The sequence below is a fragment of the Elephantulus edwardii genome, unplaced genomic scaffold (genome assembly GCF_000299155.1).
Source record: "Elephantulus edwardii isolate Elephantulus edwardi_28Jun2011 unplaced genomic scaffold, EleEdw1.0 scaffold00087, whole genome shotgun sequence".
NCBI lineage: Eukaryota > Metazoa > Chordata > Mammalia > Macroscelidea > Macroscelididae > Elephantulus > Elephantulus edwardii.
Window position 1 is genome coordinate 7713594 of NW_006399837.1, and position 12469 is coordinate 7726062.

Below are 12469 nucleotides of genomic sequence, written 5' to 3' on the forward strand. Positions count from 1 at the left end.
CTTATCTAGTTGGGGTGTATTTTCCCCTCCTCCCTCCCTTCCTCTCTCCCTCTGTCTCTCCCTCCCTCTCTTCCTCTCTCTCTCTGTCTCTCCCTCCCTTCCTCTGACTCTCATCTTTTACTTCACCTGAGTTAGAATATCATGAGGGAATTATATTCAGCAGATGGGAAAATGTTCATCTAGTCAAGATGGCTAATAACACAAAATTTTTGCAAATTTTCAATACAAAGTGATACTACCTTGGTCAACACAAAATATGAAAGGTGACTCTTAACATAATTGATCCATATTTGACTTCACAGAATATAAGTTTCACTAATTAAATTTTAAAAATATCTTAAAACCAACATACCACTGTAAGGTACTCTCCCATTTGCCAGAGGGACATTTCTGATTCTATTAACACGTGATGCCCAACATCATTTATTGTTTGACCATCTCAAGGCTATTCTATCAGGGGTCATTTCTAGTTTTTTGTTTGACAGTCTCAGTTCATTACCACCAGTTGCTGCTGTTGGGTCACTTCCAACTCACAGCGACCCCACGTGGCTTAGAGTGGAACTGTGCTCCACAGGAAGTTCAAGGGCTGATTTTCTCAAAAAAATGATCTCTGAGATGTCTCTGTCTGAACTTGAACCATCAACCTTTTGCTACTTAATGGGGCCCATCAGCTATCTGTACTACCCTGCGACTCGAAATCATTGCCAGTCAAATCGGAATATATGCCGATGTGCTGCAACCCTCACTATTCAGCAGGAGTGAAAAGTGAGGGGTGATTTAGAGTTTGCAGATGAATGAGCAGAACCTGAAAAGGACCAGCAGCTTAAGTGAACCAAAAGGTGGAGACAACGAACGCATGGCAGAGGAGGGCAAGTGGGTACCACGCTCTCACCCAGCCCCAGATCCGTGAGCTCTGTGCTTCTCCTTCCCTGCAGTGTCCCCTCAGGACTGATTTGCAGGATGCGGTTGAGGGTGTGAATCCATTCATCCATATCCGATTCCGTTTCTGCCGCCAGCACGAAATAGGTCAAGTCATTCATTTTCAACTCAAAGGCGTATTTCCTTAGTCTGTTATTCTGAAGCACAAAAAGGCAAGCAAGCAATTTTTAAGTCATTTGCTTATAAAACACCAAATAACAGGCCTTACTATTTATTAATTTATTAACTCATCCATTTGAAAAATTAATTGAGCGCCTGTGGCAGGCTACGATTGGGGATGGAATTGCTAAGGATTTCTGCACAGGACGCTGCAGAAGGGACACTTTCTAAAAGAGTACAAATTGTAAAATGAGTATGAAATAATTTTTTTCAATTATTTTTATACCAAAGAATGTTTTATTTAGGCTGTGTTGACTAGATGGAAACGCTGCCCCAAACCTCTGTCTTCATATATGCAGTGGGGATATTCTAAGCATCGGCAGACAGTGACCCCTTGTCCTTTCTCTGCTGATGATCTGCCCAGGATCTGGGTTGAGTTTTGTCCTCACCCAATCACCGAGGTGATTCAAAATTCCCCACATCTCCTTTTTTGCTTTCAGAACCAAAGGACACACTCCTTATCTTAAGTGTCCTTGCCACAGAATTAACACAATGGACACTACACTTTCTGCTTCTTGAAACTGTTCCATCAGGCTCTCATAACCATGCTGTTCTCCTTTCCCTTCTACCCCATCAAGGCCTGTTCACCTTGCTCTCTTGAGCTCTACTTGTATCTGTAGATCTGTACCTTCTCTTGCTTCTACAGGGGACAACAGAATTCAATGGTTTAGGCACCACCCCCATGCGATGACACCAAACTTCCTTCTCTGGTCCTGGCTTCTCCACCAGCCTCCAGTCTCTTCTCTCCCTTAGCATCTCCACCTTCCCCTCTGTATTTTGTAATAAGCCATAAACGTCATTTTACAATGTCGTGCTCTGCTGGCGAGGCTCATAGGAAGTTGTGTTGCTAACCCAATCCACCAGCAGCTCTGAGGGGTAAGATGGGCTATATTCTCTAGTGCTCTTCACAGCTTCCCCAAACCTCACTCACTGGAGGGTCAGCTAGGAGTCAGTGGTGACTTCATGGCAACGATTCTGAATTGAGCTTGACTGTTTTCCAGACTTCACCTTATCATGGACTCACTGCTTGAAGGACACACACACAGCCAGATAATTCCTCTCTCTCAGAGCCACAACCTGGATGGGTGTAGGGATCGATGGAGGAATAAATACATGGAAGACGCGTGGATGAATCGTTGGATGAATACATGGAAGGTGAGTGCATGGATCGATGGATGAATGCGTGAGTCAACGCATTGTGTGTGAATGAATGATTAAAAAGACCTTCAAGTGACAGGGTAGGGCAAGAACAATACAGACTCAAAGAGTCCGAAGATGAAACTGAATGAGCAAAAAGTAAAGCTACTTCCCAGATAACTCTAAAAAAATCCATTGTCGTTGAGGCGGAACTGACTCATAGCAGGTTTCTAAGGCTGACAATTGCACAGAGGAGACTGTTTATCTCTGTCCTGCTGCGGTGATAGATGGATCCAAACCACGAGAGAAACACAGCCTACGGGTTAGCAGGGAGACTGCTTGTGGATTAGCTCGCCAGAGCAACGGCTCTTTGTTGTTGTGGATTGGAAAGTTGGGGCTGACCACAGCTGACCCTCCAGCCGGTTTTCAGGGGCAGGAAACGGTACAATAAGAGACTGCCCACCCTTCTCCCTCAGAGCAGCTGGTGGGTTCAAACCATGTGCCTTTGGGATTGCAGCCACCAGAGCTCCTTCAGGTTAGGAACAGCGATTTCACTGCTGTCAAGTCCATTCTGATTCAGAGGGAGATTCAGAATTTAGGAGTATGAAACATGAATTGGCAAAATTAAGAAGTTGTTGTTACGTGTTGTCAAGTCACTTGTGACTCATAGTGACCCCAATGTTCAAGAGCTCTAAAACCTGTTATATCTTGTGTCAACCTCATTGTCTCTGACACACCTACTCTCACCATCCCAATCACAGAATCGATCCATCTCATTGAGGGTCTTCTTCTCCTGTGCCGCCCCTCCACTCTCCCAAACATGACGTCCCTCCCCAAGGACTGGTCCCTCCTTGCAACACATCCAAAGCATGCCAGATGAAGCTTCAGAATCCTTGCCTCCAAGGAGCAGTCTGGCTTCACCCTCTCCAGGACAAACCTCTTTGTTCTTCTCCTAGCAGTCCATGGTACATTCAACACTCTTCTCCAGGACCAGAGCTTGAAGGCATCAATTCTCTATCACCCTTGTTGTTGTTGTTATTATGTGCCATCGAGTCATTTGTGACTCATAGTGACCCTATGTACAAGAGCTATAAATGCATCAATTCTATCATCCCTATTCACTGTTCAACTCTCCGACGCATAGCACGTAACTGCAAAGACTATAGCTCGGATCAGGCGTACCTTATTCTCCAGCCTAATGTTGCTGCTCTTTAGTACTTTGGAGAGGTCTCTCACAGCTGACTTTCCCAACTGCAGTTCATCTCTTGATTTCCTGTCTGCTGGTACCAAGAGTGTTGACTGTGGAGTCAGGCAAACGAAAACTGTTAACTATCTCAATCTCTTCACCAACCATACTGATGCTGCCAATTAGCCCAGTGGTAAGAATCTTTGTTTTCTTGATATTGAGCTTCAATACACTTCTGCAGCAAGTGCTTCAGGCCCTCCTCAGTTTCAGGGAGCAGGGTTGTGTCATCTGCATAACACAAGTTGTTGATGAATCTTCCACCAATCCTGATACCTCCTCATACAGCCCAGCATCCCAGATGATCTGTTCTGCATATAGATTAAAAAGGTATGGAGACAGAATACATCCCTGACCCTCTTCCCAATTTTGAACCATGTGTCCCTGCTCTGTTCTGACAACTGCCTCTTGGTCCAAGTATAGGTTTCACATAAGCACAATCAAATGTTGTGGGATTTCCAGTCTTCTCAGAGTCAGCCACAGCTTGTTGTGATTCACATAGTCAAAAGCCTTTGCATAGTCAATGAAGCACAGACATTCTTCTGGTATTCTCTGCTTTTCACTAAGATCCATCTAACATTAGCTATAATATCCCTAGTACCACAACCTCTTCTAAACCCAGCCTGCACATCTGGCACTGGTGAAGTGAGATGGTTTGGCATGGGACATTTTGAATCAGATGATCACATGAGAAAAAATGGGGTTGAATATTAAGATAAAAGTGAAAAACTATTATCAGGCCACTTTAAAAACCAAGCACAGCAAAATTACAAACAAACCAAGAACTTTGGAGTGGCTAATTGTTAGCATCACCCAAGATCTGCTAGGAAGCTGGAGGAGCTCTTTTCTCCTCTTCACACCATCCCTGAAATACATCTAAGAACTCAGATCAAGATCTGCCTGGATGAAGCAAACAAAAATGGCCTTGTCACTAAAGACCACTAAAAGAGCCCCAGTGCTCTGAAGAACCCCAGAAGAAAGGGGGCCCTACAGGAGGCCCCTTTGTTCCTCTCTTCTCTTCTGTAAAAGGGAGTCTAGCAGTGAGTATTTATTAACAAGGTCTGACTCACTCTCTTCATTTGTCCTGTGCTTTTCTACACACATGCTGCACCTTCAGGCGTATTTGGTGCCACAGAGTGTACTAATCTATTGCCATGTAGTTGATTCCAGCTTGCAGGGATCTCGTAGGCCTGGACAGAACTGCCTTATGGGATTTTCAAGGCTCCGATCATTATTAAATCAGCTGGCCACATCTTTCCCCTATGGAGAGCTTACTAGAGCTCTGCCACAGTTGGACCTCTGCCTGAGAATTTCCTTAACAGACACAAACAGAGAAAAGAAAGATCTCTAAGTAAATAGATATAATTGGAGACTCATGCATCAGGTGAAACTCACCTGAAAGTTGGTCTATGGAAGTAACATCACAAAGGCGAAGATGCTGCCTTTAGAAAGGACAGATTCCAATAAAAGGAGAAGATGACGCAGGGATACAGAGATGAACTCTTTAGATAAGCGTTTGAATGCCCACGTAATGGGAAATAAAGTGAGGTTTCTCAATTGAGTGTTAAAGTGCAAAATAACATCTACTTTAGGGAATCTTATGTAGGAGTTGGGAAGCTCTGGTGGTGTAGTCCAGTCAGGGTTTTCACTTCTAACCCAGAAGTGGTACCTCTCAGTGGTGTGAATCCACTATTTCCTCTGAGGGAAAAAGATGGTCAGTCTCTTCTCTTGTTATTTACAGCCTCTGAAAACCAGCTGAGGGCCAGTTATGATCCCATTCGAACCTCACAGTAATGAGTAGGAGTGTAGAAGCTCAGTTTTTCTTCACTGATTTCCAGTCAGGCCTAGAGTAGCTCATCACTATTCTATGCTTCCAGGACATTCCACACACACAATTTATACCTCTCTTCCTGGTCTTGCAACTTTAGAGCATAGCCTGAATTTCTATTTGATTATTAATTTGCTGGACATTGACTAGGGAGGATAGAAAGAATATTGATCCCTTCAAGCTATGGTGTTGGAGAAGAGTGTTGAATATACCATGGACTGCCAGGAAAATAAACAGGTTTTTCCTAGAGAGTGTGAAACGAGGCTTCATCTGTCATACTTTGGGCATGTTGCAAGGAGGGATGAGTCTTCGGAGAGGGACATCATACTTGGAAGGATGGAGGGATAGTGCAAGAAAAGGAAGACTCTTGATGAGATGGATTTACTCAGTGACTAGGGTAACGAGGGTAGGGGTTTCAGAGACAATAAGGTTGGCACAGGAAAGAGCAGGTTTCAAGGGCATTGCACATAAGGTCACTATGAGTCACAAGGGATTTCATGGCCAATAGTAATAACAACAACAAGAAGAAGCATAATTCTCTGGGTAATATAAATGGCTAAGCTTACACATACTGAGATTAGTGTTTTCAGTTCACTCTACAGTACCTCAAAAAAGAGAAGTTCCTTATGAAAAGCTACAGCCATCAAACCCTGTTTGAGACAGTTCTGTTCTGAAACATAACAAGTTACAATGGACATGATAGTGACCAGTCCAAGCATGTTACAGGTATGGACCACATCTGTTAAATGAATAATTTAAATTATAAATGAAGAAATAGATGGACATTTAAGTAGAAGTTTCAGAAACGTGAATTTCAGCTCCCTGGAAAGATAATTTTTTAAAATGGTTTTTCCACAAAGTGTGTGTGTGTGTGCGTGTGCGTGTGCGTGTGTGTAAGTCGAACAATGGTTCTGATCCTTTCCCTATGCTGAACCAACCTCACCATCTCTGTCATACCTGACACCATTGCCACAGTCACTGTTTCAATTCACCTCATTTAGGGTCTTTTTCTTCTGCGTGACTCCCTATCCTTCCAAGCATAATGTCCTCCTCCAATGATTGGTCCCTCCAAATGCCCAAAGTATGTGGAACAGAGCTTCAGAATCCTTGCCTCTAAGGAGCAACCTAGATTCACCCACTTCAGGAAAGACCCGTTTGTTCTCTTGGAGGTCTACGGCATATTTAATACTCTTCTCTAGAACCAGAACTCAAAGGCATTGATTCTTCTGTCATCCTTGATCACGGTCCAGTTTTCAGATGCAAAGTAAGAATTGTGAAGGCCATGGCCTGGATCAGGCACATCTTAGTCTCTACCCTAACATCATTGCTCCTTAGAACTTTGGAGTGGTCCCTGAGAACGGATTTTCTCAAAGCAACTCATCTTCTGATTTCCTGTCTGCAGGTGTCAAGAGTGTTGTCGGTGGCTCCAAGCAAGATGAAATTGTTAGCAATCTCCATCTTTTCTTTTTCTATTATGATACTACCATTTGATCCAGTGGTGAGAATCATTGTTTTCTTGATCTTGAGATGCAATCTGTATAGAAGACTGCAGTTCTTGACATTCTACAGTGAACACTTCAGGTCCCCTTCAGTTTCAGTGTACAAGTACTTGTTAATGAAAGGGGCAATGAAAAAGGGCCAAAGATATGCACCTCATAGATCCCTTTCACGTGTTCGAACACTTGCTCCAGTTTTCCAGATGAGAAACCTAAGGACTGAAGAGGCTGCGGAACTTACCCAAAGTCCTCAGATGGTAAATGATAAAGCTAGAAATTGAATGCTGACTTTCATGAGTCTCAAACTAGTGTTATCTCTACAAGAGAAACACTAAAGTGATGTCTGAAAGAGAGACTGAAATAAAGTCCAGGAGATGATAGGAGGGCACACCCTATGGTAGAAAGAGATATGATTAGACCTCTAATGAATGTACGTATCTAACTGTTAAGTTCCCTCAAGTTGCAGAATGTATGTATCCAACCATAAGTGCCTGTGGAGATGAAAGAAATTGTGCATTTCACTGTATCTCTGAAAACACAATACAGAAGATTCAAGAGCTGTTTTCCTAAATAATGAAGGCTCGTTTGCCAGAACAAGCTTTGGAACACAAGTAGAGAAGGCAGTATTTAAGTTTTCAGCTCAGTGCCTTGAGGATGCAGCCATCGATCTCTGGCCGACCGACTGCTACATCTTCTGTAGGTTTCTAAGGCCAACAGTCTCCTGTGTGACCAACAATAGCAACAATCTCCACTCTCCATTAAGGTCACGGTTGCCCGTCCGTAGGGGAATGTGGCAACTAAGTTAAAGTGCAATTATCTTTCACTTCTACTAGAGAACTCAGCAACACTTAATTAATACTTTCCTTTTAAAGTTCAGCATTATGGCTTCTTGGAGGAATTCCAGATCTTAACTGATGAATTCTCCAGAAATAGGTCAGGCCTAAAATACTGGAAAGGACTCTAGTGTGCTTCTGCACATCCAGTTGTCACTACTATTAGCCGAAGATGGCATCTCAGTGATGGAGAAACTGAGCTGAGTGTCCCCTGGCTTAGTGATAAAAGTATCCATTCCTAGTGGCCTGTGACCAGGAATAAGAGCCTTCAAAGTAAGTAAACTTGGAACAAACTCTCAGGAAATCAAGATGAGTTGCATTAGGAAAGTCTGCTGTCAAGGACTGCTCCAGAGTACTGAAGAGCAACGATGTGCTCTTCGACTAAGGTGTGCCTGATCCAGGCCATGGTCTTTGCAATTACTTACTATGCATCCAAGAGCTGGACAATAACTAAGGATAATAAAGAAGGATCGATGCCTGAGTTGTGGTGCTGAAGGAGAGTGTTGAACATATTGTGGCTTGTCAGGTGAGCAAACAAGTCTGTCCTGGAGAGGGTGAAACCAGGCTGCTCCCTGAAGGTAAGCATTCTGAAGCTCCGTCTCACATATTTTGGGCAGATGGCCAGAAGGGACCAGTCCGTGGAGAAGGACATCATGCTTGGAAGGGTGGAGGGACAGCGCAAGAGGGGAAGATCCTGGATGAGAAGGATCAACTCAGTGACTAGAGGGATGGGATTAGGTCTGTCAGAGATGAGATGATGAGATTGGCTGGGTTCAGAGGTATTGTACACAGGGTTGCTATAAGTTGCAGGTGACTTGATAGCACATACCAACAACAATAACATTGGAAGAGGTTGCTAAAATAGTCAATGCTTCTATTTTTATAAAATAGGGGTAGAAACCAAAACACATTGAGTTGGTTTAAAATGTGATTCACAGGGACTCTTCCAAACTACTGGCTTTGAGTGGGTTATGACTCACAGCAATCCCTCATCTTTGAGGCTGAACAGCTTTACAGAAGGAGATTCCTTGCTTTTTTTTCTGAGGAGTAGTTAGTGGATTCAAACTGCCAACCTTGCAGTTAGCAGCCAGGCACTTAACCACTGCACCATCAAGTTACCTTAAGGGTGAATAAACTCAACAAATCATTAATCACAGCAATCTCCTCCCACGTGATTTACAGCCTCTGAAATCCTGGAGGGTGTAATCAACAATGAGTTGATTCCAATTCGAAGGTACACAACAATTGAAAGAATAAAAGTTTTGAAAGTAAGACAATCAAATGACGTTTTAAAAATCATTGATTCCCAATGGTACAATGGTCCACGTCAAATGTAATACTAAGGGCAATAGTTTGAAGATAAGAGCTTTTAGAACAGCATCATCTACTGAAAGGATTGCTTCTTTCTGAAAACAAACGTTCTGAAAACAGTTTTAACTGCTATATAGTAGGTGCTTCTGGCATCTAGTGGACGGAAGCCAGAAATACTGCTCAGCAATCCCACAAGGCACAGGACAACTTCCACAGCAAACTGGGCCCCAAGATCAGCAGTGCTGACGATAAGAGACACTGCTTATTATATGGATAGTACTGTTATTTCCACTTTAAAAACAAAAGACAAGGAGGCTTAAGAAGATAAAATAACTCATCCCAGAGTGTGCGGTGAACAAATAACAGTGGCTAAAACCAAGCCTGGGTATTCTGACCCTGGAGCACCTGTGCCCGGCCAGGGATAATTAGCGACCACTTCAGCTTCAGAAGACCAGTGTATCCCAGTCATCACCACAATCTACAGCCACACAAAGTGTCTACCCAGTGGATCCAAATGGAATTTTCACAAAGCAAATCACTTAAGAACCACATTAACTAATGGAAAAGCTGGTTCCTAATTCCAAGAGGGTCTTTGACTTAAAGTAATCTAGGAAAATGCAAAACTTTCAGAATCAGAAAGACAGTGGAATTGTGGTAATTTAAAGAAGAGGAACAGCAGAGGTGATGGTGTTCACTTTGCTCATCTCCTGCTTGACTTTGGACAGATGATGTGATGTCACATTGGAGGGATCCCCTGGTTTCTCCTTACCCACAGGCTACGTTCATTCATACAACATTCTTTACAAGATTCACAGGGGCATCAGATTTATCACCTTTGAACAGTGTTAGCCTAGCTCATGAGAAAAACAGAGGTTGCCACAAAGATGCCCTCATGAGTCAACCTGCAAAATGGATTTGGGATAAACCAGAATAAGAAAAGAAGATTGCTCCTGCACCTGATAGGACAAATGGTTCATTATTCAATTAGTAATAAAACTGAAAAACCAAAACCAACAACAACAAAGTGGTAGCACTGGGGACCAAGTCTACTGCTTGGAGGCATCTGTGAAGTGGCTGGATTCTGGAAGGTGGTTTCTTTCATCTTGATGAGGGTCACATATGGAATATTTGGTGGGGGTTTTTTTTTGGTCCACAGGTAAGTGTCAGCTGATTGGACTTGCCATATTTAGCTAACAATGAGCTGTAAGCCTCTTGGTTTATAATCAACCAGCACTTGGTGGATGTGTCTGTATTTTAAAAAGTGGTAGGTCCTTCCAGCCTGCGGCCCTTGTGCCTAGCGTTAATTGATTTGGGGGTGAACATTCTTTTAAGTGGTATAGCAGGGATCCGTCTCTTTGCTGTACTAAAGTACCCTGGAGTTGCTGTGATGCTAAATACTGTGCCATGGGTGTGTCAAATGTCATAATGGTTACCCATCATGGACAGTGTTTGGTTGAGTTCCCAGGTTGATTCAGGTTTGGAAGCAGGAGTGGCATCCACTTCCTAAACCACATGCTTCTGGAAACTATGAACATAGAGAAACAATGATACTTATAGAACAGGGTTCAGGTCTTTTGCTCATAGGGTTGCTGTGAGTCATACTCCACTTGACGGCAATCAACAACAACAACAACACTGGTGTTGCGTCAGAAGTAACTCCTAGCTCACCCTCCAGCAGGTTTCCCATGGCAATAATTCACCCAGGAGACCCATCACCCTTCTCTAGTCGCACAGCTGGTGAACGCACACTGTCTGCCTTTTGATTGGTAATGCAACCCCTTATAACAAGGTCACCAGAGCTCCCTGGCAGCCAAAGGGTTGGTAGTTAAAACCTACTCAGAAGTGCTTTGGAGGAACATCCTGGTGACCCGTTCTGAAAGGTCACAGCCTTCACATTGCTGTGGCGCAGATGCTGCCTGAGCACATGGGCTGACGGGGACTCAGAATCATCTCCAGGGCCCCTGGTGGGGTTCAGCTTGACCACACCCGGATGTGCCCAGAGTGACCCCGCCCCAGTGCACTTGTTCTGAGCGTCTCTTCTTCTGACCTCTGCATGCGGCTGCCACAAAGGGGATCATTTTTCTCTTCTCTTTTTCTTTCAGTTTTATTACATCATTTTCTCTGGGCACTTGGTAATTGCTGTCCTCCTCATTATGTAGACTTTGCTTTTCTTGTTGCTGCTCTTGACCTTATAACAACAGATGTGAGCCCTGCCCTAACCTACACCAGCCTGAGCATCCCTGCAACACTCAAGCCCATTGCTCCAGCCCCTGGGTCAAGCTGTCTCGTTGAGGGTCTTCCTCCCTTTTGCTGACCCTCCCCATCTTTTCAAGCATGATGTCCTTCACCAAGGATTTGGTCTCTCCTAAGCACATGCCAAAAATATGAAAATAGAATTTCTTCACCCTTCTCTCTATGGAGCACCTTGGCTGCACCTTAGATGTCACTTTAAAAGGTTTTGTTTTGTTTTTCTCATTGTTTTCCCCATGTTACTTTGCCTTTCCCTTCCCTTTCTTGGTCAAGCTCCACGCACAAGCTGGGAACATGCAAGGCATGTGTTTCTGGACTTTCTATAGCAGTATATTCAGCCACAGAGTAGCAGGTATCAGATGGTCTATTCAATATCCAATTTCACTTCTACAGTATGTGGTCTCTGCACAAAATATTCCCAGCATCACTCCTCATATTGAGAAACCCTCCAGGATTGAGGGCTGAGCTTGAGGATGGCGCACACCAAGTACAATAAAGGCTGTGGTATTTTCAGTCACCTCACATGCATGCAAAAGCTAGACAACAAGGAAGACCAAAGAAAAAATGATGCCTTTGAGTTACACTGTTGGCAAAGAAAATGGAATATATATCATGGCTGCCAGAAGAATGAGCAACTCAATCTTGGAAGAAGTAGAGTCAGAATGCTCCTCTCACATCTCATGGTGGTGCAAGACTTTGGCCATGTTCTCAGGAAGAATGGTCCCTGGAGAAGGACACTGTGCTTGGCACAGTAGTTGTTGTTTGTTGCCATTGAGTTTGAATGATTCATAGCTAAGCCTCAAGTGAGTTCTCAGAGGCTATAAATCAGAGGATACTGTCTGTCTTTCTCCTGTTTAACAGCTGGTGAATTTGAACTACTTGTTTTGAAGATAGCAGGGCAACTTCTGGTACCCTTGGGCTACTAGAGCTCCCATGGTAAAGGAGAAGGATGGTAAAAATGTGGAAGATGTTTAATGAGATGGACTGACACAGTGAGTACTGGGCTACGAGAATGGGCCTTGTTTCATTCTGCTGAGCATGAGGCCACTGAGAACTTGAAGGGACTTAATGCCAGTACCACCACCACCGCCACCATCACCACCGCCACCATCACTGCCACTGCCACCACTGCCACTGAAACCACCACCATTACCACCACCACCACCACCGCCACTGCCACTGCCACTGCCACCACTGCCACTGAAACCACCACCATTACCATCACCACCACCACCACCACTGCCATCGCCATCATCACCATCACCATCACCAC

General features: G+C 43.9%; 1 protein-coding gene across 1 annotated transcript in view; it reads right to left on the minus strand.

Annotated features, from left to right (window-relative positions):
• DOCK10 (dedicator of cytokinesis 10) overlaps positions 1–12469 on the minus strand; it is a 286066-nt gene that overhangs the window by 125960 nt on the left and 147637 nt on the right. The window contains exon 8 of the mRNA XM_006890320.1: positions 893–1076. Within this exon, the coding sequence (XP_006890382.1) occupies positions 893–1076 (184 nt within the window). The remainder of the gene's footprint in view (positions 1–892; positions 1077–12469) is intronic.